This window comes from Gracilinanus agilis, chromosome 1 (genome assembly GCF_016433145.1).
Source record: "Gracilinanus agilis isolate LMUSP501 chromosome 1, AgileGrace, whole genome shotgun sequence".
Classification (NCBI taxonomy): Eukaryota; Metazoa; Chordata; class Mammalia; order Didelphimorphia; family Didelphidae; genus Gracilinanus; species Gracilinanus agilis.
The window spans coordinates 190,202,104-190,222,180 of NC_058130.1; the positions used below are offsets into that span (position 1 = coordinate 190,202,104).

At 38.2% G+C, this 20,077-nt stretch overlaps 1 protein-coding gene across 1 annotated transcript in view; it reads left to right on the plus strand.

Moving 5' to 3' along the window:
- Positions 1-20,077, plus strand: part of PGM5 (phosphoglucomutase 5) — a 229,360-nt gene that overhangs the window by 44,816 nt on the left and 164,467 nt on the right. The window contains exons 4-6 of the mRNA XM_044659347.1: positions 6,420-6,545; positions 8,049-8,239; positions 10,664-10,818. Of these exons, the coding sequence (XP_044515282.1) occupies positions 6,420-6,545; positions 8,049-8,239; positions 10,664-10,818 (472 nt within the window). The remainder of the gene's footprint in view (positions 1-6,419; positions 6,546-8,048; positions 8,240-10,663; positions 10,819-20,077) is intronic.

A 20,077-nucleotide genomic window follows, 5' to 3' on the forward strand; every position in this document is an offset into this window, starting at 1 on the left:
AGATCTCTGAAGAATAGCTCCTGGTGCCCGGCATCTGTGTGTTGCTAAGAAGGAAGGAGCGAAAGAAAGGAGCATTTCTTAAGTTCCTACTTTATGCCAGGTGCTCTGCTTAAGAGTTTTACCTCGTTTTATCCCTCACAACAACCCTGGGAGGTAGGCGCTATTCTGATCCCTCTTTTCTATTTGAGAGGCAGACAGAGGTTAAGTGACTTGTTTAGGGTCACACAGCTAGTAAATGTCTGAGGCTTCATTTGAACTGAGGTCCTTCTGACTTCAGGTCCAATGCTTTATCCACTGCTACTTAGCAGCCTGTTGAGGAAGTTCCTTCAAAATCTATTATCATTCCCAAGTGTTTTCAAATTCAGTGAAGTAATGTACGTAAAGTGCTTCATAAACTTTAAAGAACCATTAGTGCTAGCTATTATTATTATATTGTTTTTATTTATTATTATTTTTGTTATCATTTTAAAAAGTCTTACCTTCTGCCTTAGAATCAATACTGTGTATTGGTTCCAAGGTAGAAAAATGGTGATGGCTAGGTAGTGGGATTAAGTGACTTTCCTGGAGTCACGCAGCTAGAAAGGGTCTGGGATCAGATTTGAATCCAGGTCCTCCCAATGCTAGATCTGGCTCTTGATCCACTGAGCCACCTAGGACCCCTCATGTTCTTTTTAAAGCATGTTGCTTGGAGGGGACAGCTGGGTAGCTCAGTGGATTGAGAGTCAGGCCCAGAGATGGGAGGTCCTGGGTTCAAATATGGCCTCAGACACTTCCTAGCTGTGTGACCTTGGGCAAGTCACTTAACCCCCATTGCCTAGCCCTCACCACTCTTCTGCCTTAGAACCAATACACAGTATTGATTCTAAGACAGAAGGTAAGGGTTTAAAAAACAATAGAATGCTACTTAGGAAAGGCTCATTTCTCTTACAGAATTTTGAAGAATCTCAGTAAGTAACCTGCCCAAACATTCTCTTCTCCTCCCCTTCCCTCCCTCTCTCTTTATAAACAGTGAGGGGGAATGTGCTCTATGATCCTTATATAGTTCAGGAAAGATTTAATGTGGAGATAAGGGTGCTAATTGCAATATTTTGTTCTGGGGCTATCTGGTGATATCTGATGATGTCAAATAACTGTTGATTTGCATTAGTAGAAGGGAATTGCCTACTACATCAGAGAAATCTCAGGTCTGGACCTCAAATAAACAAATTTCAATTTTAAGAATTAATTTTGTAAAAATTAGAGTGAAACAGCTAACAATAATTCTGCTTCTGCTTACTAGCAGTATGACTATGGTTGAGTCACTTAATCTCCACTGGGGAAGCTGCAGCACGTGTAGTGGCCAAACCATTTTGGCCGGCAGGTTAAATCAGGCTGAGGGTCTCAGACACATTGATGAGTCCCATGTGACGATCCCTCCTTGAACCCCTGCACCTCCTCCCCCCCCGCCCAGTCCATGGAAGGGTGGATGAGGACAATTTGTTCCAATGGCCACAAAGGCAGCAGAAGTGGACACTGAAATGCTTAGAGCTTGGCCAGATGTTGAACAAGCCAAGGTCACTGCATCCTAGCTGTCATTAGTCCTTTTGATTTTTGTTTTGCCAATGGACTTGGATGACTGGAAGAGAGAGTGGGACCAACGACTTTGCGAAATTCTGTCTCATTTAAACCTCAATGTAGATATGAGTCAAAAGATGTCACCAATGACAGCACTTTGGTCCTCTTGGAGTACAAAAGACAACAATTAACCCCACTATTAAATCACCCACGCCCTTAGGCAAACCTGGAGAGAGCTACAGGGCTGGGTAAGATTTAATGGGGGATCTTTGAATGTTTAATGCTCATTCCATCATCATCATCATCATCCTACAAGCTTGTGTCTTCTAATTTCTTAGTCAAAAAACATGTATAGACAGTTCTGCTGTAACTCAATATATCAAAGCAAAATATATATTATATATATGCAATATATAATATATATGCAATATATACATTTGCCCTAGCAAAAAGCTTGCTAGGTAAAATTGTGCAATTGAAAATCACAGAACTTAAAGGGAAAAAGGCGAGGGGTATGCCATTCTAAACCTTTAATATGAACCTAATGAAAATATAAGCACAATTTTACATATGATAAATGATTAAGAAATGTACCAATATTATAATAAATAGTAGCAGTTGTTTTGATACCTCAAAATATTACTCAGGGACTGGACCCAATTCCCACAAGGCTGAGGCTGGCAAAGTTGGGCAGCATTTTCACAGAGGAAAGTGAGGACCAGCCTTTCTCTCCACCCTCGCCTTCTACTGTACCAGAAGATAGACTTTATTTTATTTTTTTATGATCCTTACCTTCTGTATTAGAAACAATACTATGTATTGATTTTAAGGCAGAAGAATGGTAAGGGCTAGGCAATGGGGGTTAAGTGACTTGCCCAGGGTCACATGGCTAGGAAGTGTCTGAGGCCAGATTTGAGCCCAGGACCTCCCATCTCTAGATCTGGCTCTTTACCCACTGAGCCACCCAGCTGCCTCCAGAAGATATCCTTTTGAAATTAATTAATTAGTTTTAGAATATTTTCCCATGGTTATATGATTCATGCTCTCTCCCTTCCATCTTCTCTGCACACTCCCAGAGCTGACCAGCGATTCCACTGGGTTATACATGTATTCTTGCAGAAGATATCCTTTAAATATTGCTTGGGGGAGAGGGCATCAGAAGGGTCACAGCTCATGAATTATTGTGAAGTGGTATAGTTTTGGGCATAAGCAAACACAAAATTTGTGTTACTCGAAAATCATTTCCTGCTCTATTGACTGCCCTGGAACAAATTCACATTTTTGAAACCAGCTCTATAGCAGAACCGACTTTAGTTAGAGCAGGATATTGAAATAGGTGCTGGGCAGGGTGGAGGGAATCCAGACAGAGGCAAGAGAAAATACAATTCCTGCCCTTGTTTATCACTTGGGCAGAGAGACAAAATACTCAGACAAAATGATTTGGGAACAAAAGAAGTCAGATTTGCCAATGCAAAATAATCTAGCACAAACTGAATACTTGTGTTGTCTGGAGCTAAACAACAAGGTTGACTCAGGCTGCTCTTCTGGGAAAAAGAGTAGGCATTTTAAAGTGGAAGGCATGGTTTTTGTCCCTTCTCAATTAAAAAAAAGTCCTAAAAAACCTGGCAAGTTTCACTTATCTCAGGTTTAGACCCGTCCTGGCTCTGCTGCCTTTGTGATAGCTGAGCTCTGAAGAGCTGCAGTTACCGGGGTGGGCAGGGATTCCTTGGCACCAAAGTAGTATTTGGGAAGGTATGTTTGGAACAATTTATGCACTGACCTCCCTTGATGTTTTAAGAGCTCAAACAGTCAGCACCTCATTGTAGGCTTGACTAATTAAAAGTCAACCAAATCCTTTCGCTGCTCACTTGTCCAACTAGGAGAAATTTCCACTTTTCAATGACTCCTGTGTGCTTTCTTGCAGACTTCCATTCTGGTGCCAGGTCTGATTTGTCCTCATTACCTGCCACATAACCAGAGGTGTGCTGGAGCCAGCTCACATTGGCTGGAGATAGCCAATTGTTAAAGTTGTTGTGTCTGAGCATTTTATACCATAGAAATCTTAAAGCAGTACAAATCAGTGCTCAGTTGTGTTGTTGATTGTCTAGATCAGTGGTTCCCAAACTTTTTTGGCCTGCCACCCCCTTTCCAGAAAAAATATTACTTAGCCCCCTGGAAATTAATTTTAAAAAAAATTTAATAGCAATTAATAGGGAAGATAAATGCACCTGTGGCCATCACCGCCTCCCTGGATTGCTGCAGCACCCACCAGGGGGGGGCGGTGGTGCCCACTTTGGGAATCACTGATCTAGGTGTAAGAAAGTGAATGAGAAAAAAATTATGGGATAAACTTAAAAGTGTTGTTGTGTGTATATTTATTTAAAAGTTGTTAAGAATTAATTAGCAGCTAGGTGGCACAGTGGATAAAGTGCCAGGCTTAAAGTCAGGAAAATCTGAGTTCAAATTCAGCTTCAGACTCTTACTAACAATGTGACCCTGAGAATGTCACTTAACCTTTTTGCTTCAGTTTCCTCATATGTCAAAAGAGCTAGGAAAGAAAATGGTAAATCACTCCAGTATCTTTGCCAAGGGAACCCCCAAAAGGGGTCACAGTCATAATTGAACGATATTTATTAAAATAACATTAAAAATCAACCACTGTGTTAATTTAATTTTCCTGAAGATTACTTTAAGTAGGCACCAGTCTGACCATATGCCTCCCTTCCTCAAAAATCTTTAGTGAAGGGCAGTTGGGTAGCTCAGTGGATTGAGAACCAGGCCTAGAGACGGGAGGTCCTAGGTTCAAAGCCGGCCTCAGACACTTCCCAGCTATGTGACCCTGGGCAAGTCACTTGACCCCCATTGCCTACCCTTACCACTCTTCCACCTAGGAGCCAATACAGAGAAGTTAAGGGTTTAAAAAAATGTAAAAAAAAATCTTTAGTGATTCCCTATTACCTTCAGGGTAAAATATAAAGTCCCAAAGGCTAGCATTTATAGACCTTCAGAGTTGTAATAGTGTTATGCCTCCAATCAGGAAGGCTCATTTCCTTGAGTTCAAATCTGACCTCAGACTCTTACTATCAGTATAACCCTGGGCAAGCTACTTCATGTTTGCCTCAGTTTCCTTATCTTTCAGATGATCTGGAGAAGGAGGTGGCAAACCATTCCAGTGTCTTTGTAAAGAAAACCCCAAATGGGGTCATAAAGAGTATGATATAATTAGAAAATGAACAACAACAAAAAAGTCTGACTCCAGGCTACATTTTTAGATTAATTTCATATTAACTTACTTATATATAAACTGGCCTACTTGATGTTCTCTCAACTCAACAATCCCTCACTATTCTTTTGCACATACTTAGAATGGACTCCCTCTTTAATTCTACCCATTAGAATTCTTAGTTTTTTCCAGGATCAGAGTATGTACCACCGTCTCCAAGAAGCAGTTAGTTCTTTATCCCTTCTTAAGTTATCTGGATAAATGTAACTCTGTGATAAAGGCAGCTAGATGACCCAGTGAACAGTGATGGCCTTGGAGTCAAGAGGACCCGAGTTCAAATCCAGCCTTAGATACATAGTAGTGGTGTGACCCTGGACAAGTCACTTTACCCCTTTTGCTTTGGTTCCCTCATTGGTCAAATGAGCTAGAGAAGGAAATGGCAAACCACTTCAGTGTCTGCCAAAAAAAAAACCCAAATGGGGTCACAAAGACTCAGACAAGACTAACCAAATAATAACACCCCTCTAATAGAAAAATTCTACGTTACTCAAGGGCAGAGCGAGTTTTCTTTTTTGTCTTTGTACTGCAAACACTTCATACTTGCTTTTATATTGACCCACTGAAGGAATATTCACTTTACTAGCTGAAAAGATTTGTAGTGTGTACATATAATGATTCAAATTAAAATAAAATTTAAAACATAAGGCAGAAAAGACACCTTAGAGATTTTCTTTAGAAACTAAGACCTTCAAGAGAAGCAGCTGATTTCAGAGCACACAGTAAGGGACAGAGCAAAAACTGGAATCCTTTGTGATTTTTTTTCACTCTTGGTGAAAAGAATTTTAGGTTAAATATAATTTATTACTACTGATAATTTAAAATTAATTTTATTTATTCATGATCATTTATATTGATGCTCTCAATTTTTTAAACATCACATTTCTTGAAATGCTCCTCCCCCAATCTCTCTCCCTTTCCATCTATCTTATAATAAAGAAACACAGTTAGTAAAAACAAATTAGTATAGTGATGGGATCTAACAATGTATATAACATTCTTTTGCCCTTATAGTTTCCCATATATTTTATTATCTTTTCTCTTGTATTAGGATTGGTTATTTAAATGACTCAGTGCTTAACTCTAAAAGTATAATCTATAAAATTATGATTATATTTATTTGTAAGGTACAACCGCAAATAATAATAATAACATTTATATAGTGTCTACTATATGTCAGGCACTGTGCTAAGCACTCTAAAAATATTATTTCATTTGATCTTCAAAACAACCCTGGGAAATAGGTGCTGTTGTTATCTCCATTTCATAGCTGAGGAAACTGAGACAGAGGAAAGGTGACTTGCCCAAGGACACACACTTAGCAAGTGTCTAGACTAGAGACTTAAATTCACCTGTAACATACAAAAATATCTCCTGCATCCCAGAGGGCCAAATCCAGTGTTAAGCTACCAGGTTAAATCAAGTCACGTCTTGCCCAGGCAACGAATATTTGTTATATGCCCAATACATTCCAGGCAACGTACTAAGTACTGGGGATACCTTACTTTCCAGAAGCTCACAGTCTAACGGGAGAGGTGACTCACAGAGATGACTACCACGATTTCCTTTTGTTTTCTGTTCTTAGTGGAGATAGTGGATCCAGTGGACATCTATCTCAACCTCCTTCGGACCATCTTTGACTTCAATGCCATTAAGAGTTTGCTGACTGGACCTAATCAACTAAAAATCCGGGTGGATGCCATGCATGGAGGTGAGCTCATTGGCTAGGCAAGAAAAGTTGAGATGGGCTTTCAGACCCTTAACCAGCTCTTTCGGGTTTTTTTTTCTGATAATGAGGAATAATAGCTTTATTGGCATATTGATGATGTGTGTCTTCTCAAATATGAAGATTGCTCTGCAAGACCTTAGCATTCTAATTTCATTCTTATAATGTTGGTGAAAATAGAGTGTGAAAAAGTGGGTTTAAAGTTATTTTTAAATAACTTAAATTATTTTTTATTAAATATTTTTAATTAAATAAATTAAAGTATTTCATGTGGATATAATGAAACTGTAGTCCTTGTTTTTTATTTATTATTTTCGAGCATCAACAAGGTCTTCCCAAAATTTTAGGACAGGGTTGAACGTTAATAACTGGAAGCTTAAGCTTACGTGTTAGGGCAGTGTTCAGCTTAAAACTCTGGGAACACTCTGTATTTCCATGAGCTAAAGCAGAGATTCTTAGAGTTTTAGGACATCTCAGAGGCTGTCTAGTCCAATCTGTATCTAATCATGAATCTCATAAGCTATATCTCCTCTCAGTGGTAATCTTTAGGATGTCTGAACTAAAGTTTATGAAGCTTACTTTGGAAATTAGTATTATGTAGGATTGGTACTTTACAAAGAGAAAAGGAAGGTTAAGCTAAAATATTTTTTCAACATTTATTTGGAACAGCAAGCTTTATTTTATGATGATGCTAGCACAACACCGTACAGGCACCAAAGAGATTTCTTCTTTTAAAATAATTATTATTGTTGTTGATCACAGTGTTTAGATGACCAATAAACACATTGATGCATAGGTAAAGTATTTTGCAAAATATATTGCATTTGCAGAAATAGACCGTTGGTGGACATAATATATAATTCACATACAGCCATTAATAAATGAAAAGATTTGAGAAAAATAACCTCAGCATCCAGTAATCTACTTCTTTCTAATAATTCTTTCAAACATCTCCTAAATCTCAATTTCCACTAATTTTATTCTGCTGCTTCACCAAGCAACCAATCGACATTTATTATGCACTTACTGTGTGCTAGACACTGCTGGCTCGTTGGCTACAAATACAAAAGAATGAAATTATCCCTGTTTTGAAGGAACTTAAAATCCAATTGGGGAAGTCACAAAGTACATATAAATATATACAGAATAAATACCAATAAATATAAGGCACTTAGATGCAAGGTAGGGCACTAGCAGTTGAGGGTGGAGGGAATCAGAAGAAACTTCTTGCCTTTGGAAGTGAACCTGGGTCCTTGGAAGCCAAACTATTACAGGCCCTGTGTGTGGACTTACAAAGATATTTTTGGGAAAAAATTGTCATGGAGCTTGCGTGTTTTACTTTATGTTGCAGTTCGAATTATGACCAGTGGATTTTTTTTTCCTCCTGGGGCTTTGAATGGATTGTTGTGTATGTTTGTGACCAGAACAAAGAGATCTCCACTCTCCTGCAAAGATTTGAAGTTAGGTGACACATATTTTTTCTTCTAGTTATGGGACCCTATGTAAGGAAAATCCTGTGTGATGAGCTAGGGGCCCCAGCAAATTCTGCAATAAACTGTGTCCCTCTGGAGGACTTTGGAGGACAGCACCCTGACCCAAACCTAACATATGCAACCACCCTTCTGGAGGCAATGAAAGGAGGAGAATATGGTTTTGGAGCTGCATTCGATGCTGATGGGGTGAGCATCAAGGACTGGTTCTCTTCCCTCCTAACCATGTATTACAATATTTAAATATCAGGTGTCTGTGGTACAGTAGAAAGGGTGATGAATTGAAAATCAGAGGACCTGGGTTCAAAAGCTGCCACTTACAATTTGTGTAGCCTTGGATAAGTCACTTTTTTACTTTTCTGGGCTTCAGTTTCTTCACTTATAAAAATCAAGGGGTTGGATAAGATAGAGGTGTCAAACTCAAACAGAAATTGGGTCACTGATTTATACATAAGGATTCCTGCAGGCTGTAAAATTCAAATGCAATGCTATCTATATAAAATCTACATTTTTATTTATTTTAAAAATATTTCCCAGCGACTTTTTACTCTATTTTGGGTTGCACTCAGGAGTATTGTGAGCCCCATGTGACTGTGTGTTGGACACCTCTGGAACAGATGGCCAGCTTTCTTCTAGCTTTAAATCTATGTACCCACAACCCTCACCATAGCCAGAGTTGTTGAGTATGATTGTGACCAGGGTGGTGGTGTTGTTCAGTCCTTTTCCCATTAAATGCTCTGATTCTTCATGACCCCTTTTGGGGGGGCTTAAGTAAAGATTCTGGAATGGTTCGCCATTTCTTCTCATGCTCATTTTACAGATAAGGAAATGAGGCAAACAAGGATAAGTGACTTGCCCAGGGACACAGCCAGATGCAGAGCTTTATCTCTTGTGCCATGTACCTGCCTGACACCAAGGTGAAAAATGCCCAACTGGACACTTGTATTTGAATGGCATTTTTTTCTATCTATTTTTAGCTAAAATATACTTAGTGCTTTTAATGTGTTTAGAAAGAACATTGGTATAGAAATTAGATATTCTTTTTTTTTCTTAAACCCTTGTACTTTGGTGTATTGTCTCATAGGTGGAAGATTGGTAAGGGTGGGGCAATGGGGGTCAAGTGACTTGCCCAGGATCACACAGCTGGGAAATGTCTGAGGTCAGATTTGAACCTAGGACCTCCTGTCTCTAGGCCTGACTCTCACTCCACTGAGCTACCCAGCTGCCCCGGAATTAGATATTCTTAGGCAATGCTTTTGTTATTCATTCACTGACTCCACATTGTATGCTTTGTAGAAAGAACTGTATTAGGGTTAATGCCAGACCTCGTTAGAGATTTTCTCCACTCTGATCTGAGACCATTACATCCTTGACAGTGGTGGTGGGTCGATCATTAGGGCAGCTACTGTAATGCAAACTAAGGATTCCTGGGTCTTACTTTCTGGGGTTTGTAACTGAACCCTTGGACTTCTGGGCATTTCTATCCTACAGTAGAACTTTCCTATGTGTATTATCTTCCCTAAGGGTGTTATAAGGGTTTTCTAACCCTTATTGATTATTAGTATAGTATGGTAATACCAATAAATTTGTCCTGTGTGGACAGGCTGTTGGTGTGACTGAGAAAAATGACTTCTCAGAGCAGCCTAAGAATTCCAGCTCAGCCAGTTATATAAAAATTCATATATACCTATATATATATATACATATATATATGGGAAAAGAAAAGGGGAAAAGAAGTCTTTATAATATATAAGTCCCTAAGCTAATAATTCTTACCTAATAATTCTAATAACCACCCAAAATCTGATCTGCAAAAATCTTCTTTCCCAAACAGGGTTGAGGCTACTTTCTCTTCCTATTTTATCTAAATCCCCCCAAACCTTAATCTATTTACCCTAATATCAATTATAAACAAGAGAAGTTAGGTTTCTCTCTCTTCCTTGCCGTATAGATGCACAAACAGCTTTGAAACTCCAGTCTTTCTCCACTTGCCCAACAGTAAACGTGTTGGGGCTTGCACTGATGTTTCACCCAACAATCTCCTTCGCTTGTCAGGTCTTTTAGATGAATCTTTAGATGTGAAAAACACTGAGATTTTCCCAATCTCACAGAGCAGCATTTAGGACCTCTTTTCAGAACAGAGTCAGCCCAAAAGAGTGGAAGTCAGTTAGGTAACTGTCTCTCAAAGCACTCTGGGAAAATTCTCTCTTACTTATAAATTCATTTGCGATCCCATTCAGATTTTTTTTTAAAGAAACCCAACTTATAAATCTCTTATGCATCTATTAATAACTTATGCTACTTAACTCTATTTCCTAATGAATTCCTACTTAATAAATAATTCTCTACAAGGGCAGTTAGGTGGTACAGTGGGTAGAGTGCTTAGTCTGGAGTCAGGAAGGCTCAAGTTCAAATCTGGCCTCAGACACTTAGTTGCTGTGTGACCCTGGGCAAGTCATTTGACCCTGCCTGCCTATGTTTCCTTTTCTATAAAATGAAAAGCCTTCAAGGGGATTTTGGCACAGGGCTAGCTGGAAACCAGCATACTATGGTTCTTAGGATGGGTTGCTATAATGCCTCTCCTTGGTAATTTTTAAATTTTTCTCCCAACAGGACCGTTACATGATCCTAGGCCAAAATGGCTTCTTTGTGAGTCCCTCTGATTCACTGGCCATCATTGCTGCCAATCTCCCTTGCATTCCATATTTTCGTCAGATGGGAGTTCGGGGATTTGGGAGGAGTATGCCAACAAGTACAGCTTTGGATAGGTAAGGGAGAAATGTTCATCTTGAACAGTTTTCCTTCTTTGAGACTCATTTTCAGTCATGCCTTTGGGACCATTTCTTAGTTTCCTTGTTGAACATGATTGCATGGAACTTGTTGATTCTATAGATGTAAGATGATATTGAGTAAATGTTTGCTTTTATTATCCAATATAAAGGAGTGGATTTCAGGGCCTACATTCTGTCCAGTTTGTGGCTACTAGACCCATTGATTATATTTGCTTTTGTTTTCAGTCAGTGGTGATAATGATAATGCTTGGCAAATAGTGGAGAGAATATGCTAGGTTCACCCAAACTTTTGGATTCCAGAAAGACTAAGTTGTCAATCTGTAGAAGAATGAAGGCGAATTTATGCTGCTTCTTGTTTCAGATTGGATTAAGCTTTCTCAGAGTTCTTGCTGAACTAAGAAAGGAATAGGGGGAGCTTAATCATAGAAAATAATATTAGAAAGGCATCTCTTAGCATCATCTCTGTTCCTGATGATTTTGATTTCTGAATGGGGGTTTGTTTAGATCAATGATGGGCAAACTATGGCCCCCTGAAATGTTCTATCCCTGCTGCCTGACATTATTCCTAATCTGACGAATACAATGAGTAGGATACAATACAATGAAACTTCGGAAGAGTTGCCTTAGAAACAGACTGGCAGATGAACATTTCCTTTCCTTTGGCCCCCTCTTTAAAAAGTTTGCCCATCACTGGTTTAGATGATAGACCTCAATTAGTTTATCTCATCTTAGAAAAAAACTTTGCCTTTCCAAATCTCCTTTTGGGCACTGATATCAAAGTCACTGATATTTATATGTAATTTGCACAAATTAAACTATCTTTTAGCAAAAATTGGAACTGTGAACTGATATGACCATTTTGGAGAGCAATCTGGCATTATACCCAAAGAATTATAAAACTGAGATTACCTTTTGACCCAGCATTATTATTATTAGGCTTATTTCTAAAGGTGATCAAGGAAAAAGAAAAAAACCCCTATATGTTCTAAAATATTTATAATAAGCTCTCTTTGTGGTAAAGAACTGGAAATTCCCCATCAATTGGGGAAAGGTTAAACAAGTTGTGGCATATGATTGTCATGGAATACTATAGCACCATAAGAAATGATGAGCAGGTGAATGTTTTTAAAACGTGTTAAAAACCAACATGAAATTATAAAAAGTAAAATAAGCAGAACCAAAAGAACTTTATAGAAAGCAACAGAAATATCTTTTGAAGAATAATTTGTGTATGTCAACTTCCAGAGAGAAAGGTGATCAATAGAAATAAACAAGACACAGTTTTATATATGTATATATCTTTTTGTTAAATGATGTCTTCTTTAGTGCAGGGACAGGAAGGGATGATGGGAGATATCCAGGAATTTTATGTAACAAACAAATAAACATCTAAAAATAAAGTAAAATGAATCCTATGTGCTTTGCTTATATGGAACAGATACTTTAAAATAATTTGACAACATCTTGAGTTAGGAGAGAGGAAAGCAGAGAAATAGACAGGGGACTGGTTTTAGAAGGGGGAAGACGTAGGTTCATAATCCTGCTTCTGATACTTACTGGTTGTGTGACCATGGGCAAATTGCTTAACTTTTCTGTGCCTCAGTTTTCTTATCTTAAAATGAAGAGGGTTGATTTTGATGGCCTCCATGGTCTTTCTAGCTTTAAATGTATATGTGTAACTTCACAGCCTTTTTCCTCTATCTTGCCTCTTAAATTTTCTCTTACGCATCCTTTTATATATCAATTTTCATTTCCCTAGTTGCATAGTACTCTTACAAACTCTGTCTCATCTTCTTATTTTACATTTGTCTCTGTCTCTCTCCCCTTTATCATCTACCCCATTCTATATATTGGGACATGCCTTCTGTAGGCAGACGCTTCCTCCCTTTTGGCCCATCTTCCATAAACATCTAGAGCAGCATTGGTGAATGTTTTCGAGATTGCATGCCCAAAGCACACTTTCAAGCTGCTTGTGCCCCTACATTACTCCAGACAGCAGAGGGAGGAAGTGCTTGCATTCAGCTGCTAGGCAGAGGGGCAGGACATGTGAAAAATGTCCCCAGGTACTGTGGAGAGGGGGAATGGAGCAGTCCCCTCCTGCATGCCTGGGCACTCGAGCCACACCTTTGCCAACATGCCTCTAGGGTAGGGGTCGGCAACCTTTTTGGCCGTGAGAGCCATAAACGCCACATTTTTAAAAATGTAATTTCGTGAGAGCCGTACAGTGCTCACAGTGCGGCTCCTGTAACAGTGCCTGAAAAAAAATTGACTTTATGGCTCCTGCAGAGCCAGATATGGCTCGAGAGCCATACGTTGCTGACCCTTGCTCTAGGGCATTGAAAAGGAGGCAAACAGTGACCTTCTCCTCCTGCTACCAATAACAGAAAGGTTATTGCTTTTCACCTCCTTTATAATGAGTAAACTAGGATATTCCAGACTTGAGTCTTGGCCTCCTATTGGGAGAGGACTCAAATATTTGATGGATAGTACTTTTTCCTCCCCTTCTTGGCTCCAGCCTATGTTTCTAGCCTCATTGTACATTACTCCTCTTCTCTTGATTCCCCACATCCAATGCTCATCTCCAGTATTTGTACCATCAGTCTCCCTTGAGTGGAGTGCACAACCTTTTCACTTCTGCCTCCTGGAATCCCTTAATATCTTGAAAATACAATTCAAACGTCACCTTCTCTAGAAAACCTTTCCTGATTCTGACTTCTAGAGCCCTTCTTCCATTATTTTCTTATATTTAATGACATTTAACCCTTAACATTGGGGAATGGATAAACAAATTGTTGCATAGGATTGTGATGGAATACTATTGCACCATCAGAAATGATGAGAAGGTTAATTTTTTTAAATGTTGAAAAACCTATGTGAAATTATGAAGAGTGAAACAAGGAGAACCAAGAGAACATTACATATAAAGCAATAGAAATACCGTTTGAAGAATGGCTTTTGTATATCCAACTCCAAAGAAAGAACTAATCAGTAGAAACAAGTATGAGAGTTTTATAAATGCATTTAAGTTGTATTTATAGTTAAAAAAAACAAAACTCTTACCTTCTGTCTTAGAATAGATAGATACTAAGTACTGGTTCCAAGGCAGAAGAGAACTAAAGACTAGGCAATTGGGGTTAAGTGACTAATCTAGGGTCACACAGCTAGGAAGTGTCTGAGATTTGAATGTAGGACCTCTTGTCTTGAGGCCTCACTCTTCCACAGAGCCACCTAGTGGCCCCTGTAGATATAATTAAACATGTACATGGTATCTTCCCCCATTAGAACATAAGCTCCTTGAGAGTAGAGACTGCATTTGTCTCTTTTTATATGTCCAGGATTTAGCACATTGTTGGGTATATAGTAGGTATTTAATAAATGTTCACTGACTCGATCAATTTCAGTAACTCAACTGGGATAAGAATGAATGGTAGGCAAATCTCAATTTAAAATTCATGTCTGATATCTTTAAAGGGCAGATTGAGACAGTGTGACTTAATTGCTCATTTCTTCCTTTCTAAAAAGTCCCTCAGGATAATTCCATGTTCTTTTATGAGTTAGTGAAAATATTCATGAAAAAGGGAATTAGACTGCTAAAACTGCTTCAAGAAACTAAGGAAGAGAAAGGCAAAAACAAGGATTGTCTTTCTAAAGTAGAAGCACAATGCCTTATTCTACTGAGTGTATTTAGCATTTTGGATAATTAGACAATTAGATCTCCACACTCCATCCAAGTCCTACTCAGATGCTTCATTGTGGGACAGTGAAGTTTTTAGTCTCTTAAAAGCTTGGCTGATGGAACAAAAGCTTTGGCACTTCCTATCAAGCTAAAGATATTTTTAATAGTCTCATTGATGGATAGACATCTAGCAATCAATTAAGAGAAGCTCTTACCAAAAAGCTCATTGGCTACTAGGTGATTATAATCTTTTTTTTTTTTTTTTAGCAATAGCAACTCTTGAAAACCACATACTATTTTCATGTCAATGCATTATTGAGTAGCCATGCCAATAAAATCATAGATCTTTGGAAATATTGATATGGCATGATTATCAAATTTGCAAATGATACATAGCATAGTGGATTAGAGTGGGAGAATTGGAGTGTGGAAATCCTAAATTTAAATTGTGTCTCAGACTTTTGTTAGCTGTGTGAGTATGCCACCTTACCTCTTATACTTTTGTTTTCCTTATCTGTAAAATGGGGCTAATCATAGTACTTATTTCTTAGGATTGTTATTAAGATAAAATGAGATTACATACATATATATGCATATATATAAAGTGCTTTGTTAGCCCTAAAGCATCAAATGTGATAATAATTGTAAAGCACTTAGCACAATGTCTGGTACATAGTAGGTGCTATATAAATTTTAGCTATTATTATTATTATAACTGAAAATTACCAGCAAAGTGAGAGAACAGTTTCAGTTGTGTTATAACTTTTTTAATATGTTGTTTTGTAAATTTTGTAAGTTCTCTTAGTCTTAGTTTTTTCATATGTAAATTTACCTACTTCACAGAATTGTTGGGAGGAGCACATAAGATGATAAGCATATGTAAAGTGTTTTGCAAATCTTGAAGATCTGTATAAATGTTTAGATTACTACTACCATTATTATTACTACTGCTGCAATTACCATTACTACTCCTATTATTCCTACTATTCCTACCCCTACCACTACTAGGACCACTACCACCACCACCATATATTGGATGGCATAGTGAGGATTAAACGAGATCTTGGTGGAACAGAATAAAGAGATGAATCTAAAGAGTCTATATTACTAGGAATTAATGTAAAATCTAGCACAGATAAAAAACCCTATATAAATCCATGATCAGGAGATATGCATAGATAATTACTGATATGAAAAAAATCTGGATTTCCCCCCTTCCCCACAAGGACTACAAGCTAAAAATGAAGCAGTAATGAGATATGGCATTCCTCCAAAGCCAATTTGTTTCTAGACTGTACTAATATCAAGAGATTGTCAAGAATTAAGGAAGTGGTGATCCCACTGTAATCTGACATAATTAGGCCACATCTGGAATGAGTGAATAGATGGATGGATAGATAAATAAATGAATAAAAGATATTTATTAAGCATTTACTTCGTGCAAAGCATTATACTTCTGGAGAATTATGTTCAGTTCTGGCTGGGCATCATATTCTAGAAAAGATATGAACATTGGAAGGTGCCAAAATATTAATGGCTAAGGACAGTCAGAAGATTGGAGAACTGATTAAAGAAACTAAGAAGAAGGAAGCTTTTGTCTATATTTAATGAACATTCATGTAGAAAATGAATTAGGTTTGTTTCTTTTGACCCCAGAGAGCAGACATAGGAACAATGGTAAGCTGTTAAAAGGAAGATTCAAGTTTCATATAAAGAGAAACTTCCTGGACAATCGGAGCTATCCAAAAGTGGAATGGGCTGTCTCAAGACACAGCTCTTTCCTTTCTCACTGGAGGTCTTAGGGCAGAGAAGTTCCATAAGTCCGTGTGTGTGTGTGTGTGTGTGTGTGTGTGTGTGTGTGTTAGAGAGATTGTTTTAGTGCTATGGATAGGACTAGATGTTCTCTGAGATCCCTTTCAATGTTGATATTCTATCATTCTGAGTCTCCCCCCCCCCAATATATAATTCTACTTTAATGGAAAAGTAATAATGTAGACAGATACAGTGTGCACATTTGCCATTAGGAAAAAGAATACATACATACACATACACACACACACACACACACATATATATACGTACACACACACACATACACACACAGACTGGTTTACAAGCTAGAGAAACAATACACCAATAGAAAAATACATCATCCAGTTAAGTCCGATGATACTGAACACTGATTATTGGGGCTTTACAAAGGCCACAAAACTTTTCAGAAGATTTATTTCACTATTGCTGTCTATTCACATGCTATGTTACATAAAAAATGTACCAAATTTAAAATGTATACAGACAAATGTTTTACAAATAAATTTCAGTTGTAAACTAGGTTAGATTCATTGAGATGTATTGAAGGAGGTTCTGCCTATGTTGTTCGTGGTTCATTTGGGTTTCTCAGAAATGGCAGCATAAGGTTTTCTAATTTTTTTTTTTTAGACCTTTAACTTCGGTGTATTGTCTCATAGGTGGAAGAGTGGTAAGGGTGGGCAATGGGGGTCAAGTGACTTGCCCAGGGTCACACAGCTGGGATGTGGCTGAGGCCGGGTTTGAACCTAGGACCTCCTGTCTCTAGGCCTGACTCTCACTCCACTGAGCTACCCAGCTGCCCAGTTTTCTAATTTTTTAAAAATTCACATCTTATAAAATGACAATTAGTCATTTAGCCAGCTACATATGTCAGTGTTACACCATAGAACCAATCTGCCTTCTGGCCCTCAAAATTAAGTTGTCAAAATTCTACATGCATGAACTCCATTGTGAATTCTATTAGGACGATAGCACCACAAAGGGGCCTAAAGCCTTAGTTAACACACTGGAAACTTCAGGGTTGTCTTTGGCTTGTGTTATAAATTGCACCAGACTCTTGGGTGGTCACAGAGAGTAGCACCAATTGTATATCCTGAAGGTAACACTATTTTTAAATGATACAGCACACATCTACACCATTATTTGAGCCCTTGGTTTGTATTTGAAACTAGTTTTTTTTTCTGGCCAGAACATTCACTAATGAATCTGATCAAATCCATACATTAGACTGACACTCCCTCACCAGCCCCACCCCCCAAACCAATTAATGTTCTCTCTAGGAGACGGCCAGTAACTCTCAAAAACCTGACTAGGAGAAGTTGCTTTTATTTTGACAGCAGAAATGATCTGGCCTCTTTCTGGTGGAAATTTCCCAGTCCTTCTTGATTTCACTTTATCCATCCTTTCCCAGTAAATCTCAGTTTAAGTCAGAAACTGGAGGCTGCGCTTAGACATTTCACAAAGGACCTGTTCTGACATATAAGTGACCATTTAAAAGGATTATTCATGCTTGCTGGTTGGGATTCAGAATTCTGTAGGGTTCCTACTTGCTGATTTGTTTTGGCTAATTTGATATCTTGTACAGCTCCCAGGTGGATTTTGATGATGGATGCTTCATAAATTTCTTTACTTGTGGGCAAAATAAATACATTAAGCCTCAATGCTGAGTCTAGATCTTGATTGTGGTTTCTCACATTATTTATTTATTTGTTTGCAAAGGAGAAGATAATAGTAGTCTGCCAAGAAAACATTAGGCAGGCATTTGTAGGATTAAACTACTGAAGCCTCAGAAGAACAATGACGGACAAGGAGAAAGGGACTCTCAGTGGTATCCTTCTCTGTACTGTGGTATTTTTGAGTGAGATGAGGATTGCAGAACCCTAGAATTCAAAGCACCCTTGAAGCTGATGAATTATTCAAGCTTCCATTGTTGGATGGTAAATTGTAGTTCCCGGAGGCAAGCTGCACTGTCTTTAGTTTCTGCTTATTCAAACAAGGGCTCCATTTATGAGAGGATAGGACAGTTTTTCAGTCTTGGACATTGCATTCTTTTGGGCCCTTGTCATTCTGGATGAGTCTGATTTGTGGTTGCAAGAGAATATTTTTCAAAGAAAAACAAATTGGAAGTTTACTAGTGCCCCAAGGTTCCTCTTCACCCTATCCCAAAGGGTTACATCATCTTGTATTATCTTTCAGTGTCATCATTTTATGAAGTGCTTATCTATACATAGCACTATATGAAATCCATCCGTCAGGAAACTTACTCTCTAGGGATATTTACTATCTAAAATAGAATCCACAACGGTTTCTTCCTGGGACCCCTTCTAAGCACATTTCTGTTTCACAGAGGGTCAGATTTGGTTATATTCGTAAGACTATAGAGATGAAGTTCCTTCTGTTTCCCTTTCCCCTCCCCACCCTGCTTTCATATCTCAAACTACTTATTTGGCTTGGCTGCTTTTACTTCCTACATTAAAATGATTGGCATTTTGGATCAATAGAATGTATGCTCCTCGAGGGCAAGGTTTATTTTTGTTCTTTGTATTTCCAGTGCCTAGCACAATGGTTTGAATGGAATTGGTATTTTGTTTTTGTTGAATTGAGTGCTGTTGAATTGATTTGGAGTTGGGACCAATGATCAGAAGAACATGATTGAATGAGTAGAAAGAGTCCATTGAGCATTTGAAAATATTAATTGCTTTGAATGTGGTCTATGGGCAAATGATTGCTCCGTGCCAATCAGAAATACGTACTGACTTGGACTAAATCCCAATTGAATGCAGCTGTAAATGCTGTAAGCACAAATGCAATTTTTACTGATCTATGATGACTTTGTTTTTTGTTTAAATACTTACCTTCTCTCTTAGAATTGATCCTAATGATTGAAGGCAAAAGTGGTAACGGCTAGTCAATTGGGGTTAAATGTATTGCTCAGGATTTTACAGCTAGGAAATGTCTGATGGCAAATTTGAACCCAGGTCGTCCTGACCCCAGGCTTGGCACTCTATCCACTGCATTACCCAATCGCCCCTCTATAATGACTTTAGCTAGGAGCTCATTCTTTGGTTTGATTTTATTTTTATACCTTGGCCTAGAATGATAGATTACAACTCAGACAGTGGCTCATATCATTTTGTCTCTTTTGCTTCAATTGTACTGATAAGCTTTAGCTATTCAACACAAGGATATCATTAGATTGTATTCTGATGTCATTTACCAAGAATAACTGGACATTTCAAAATGAAAAGAAAGCCTAGTCACCTTTGGCAACAGTTTTCTTAGGTCCTCAAACAGATTCTATACTGAATATTTTATAAATCTAGATGGGAGTGAGATGTTGAACTATACTTGGAATCAAAAAAAAAAGTGAAAATGTTAAATGTTTGACCAAAAACATTCCTGAAGGAGGTCTTTTTTGCCTTGGGGATGTCAATTTAGAAATGTGGAGCTTTTGCTCTGGTTACCACAATTGAATAACTGTTACTACTCTAAACATAATCCCTATGGCTTCCTTTAGCACCCTATTCTAGTCATCTTTCTACTATATATATTGTCTTTCTCTATTAGAATATAAAAACCTCAAAAATAGGACCTCTTTTTCCTTCCTCCCCGCTTCCTTCCTTCCTTCCTCCCCGCTTCCTTCCTCCCTTCCTTCCTTCCTTCCTCCCTTCCTTCCTTCCTTCTTTCTTTCCTTCCTTCCTTCCTTCCTTCCTTCCTTCCTTCCTTCCTTCCTTCCTTCCTTCCATTCCT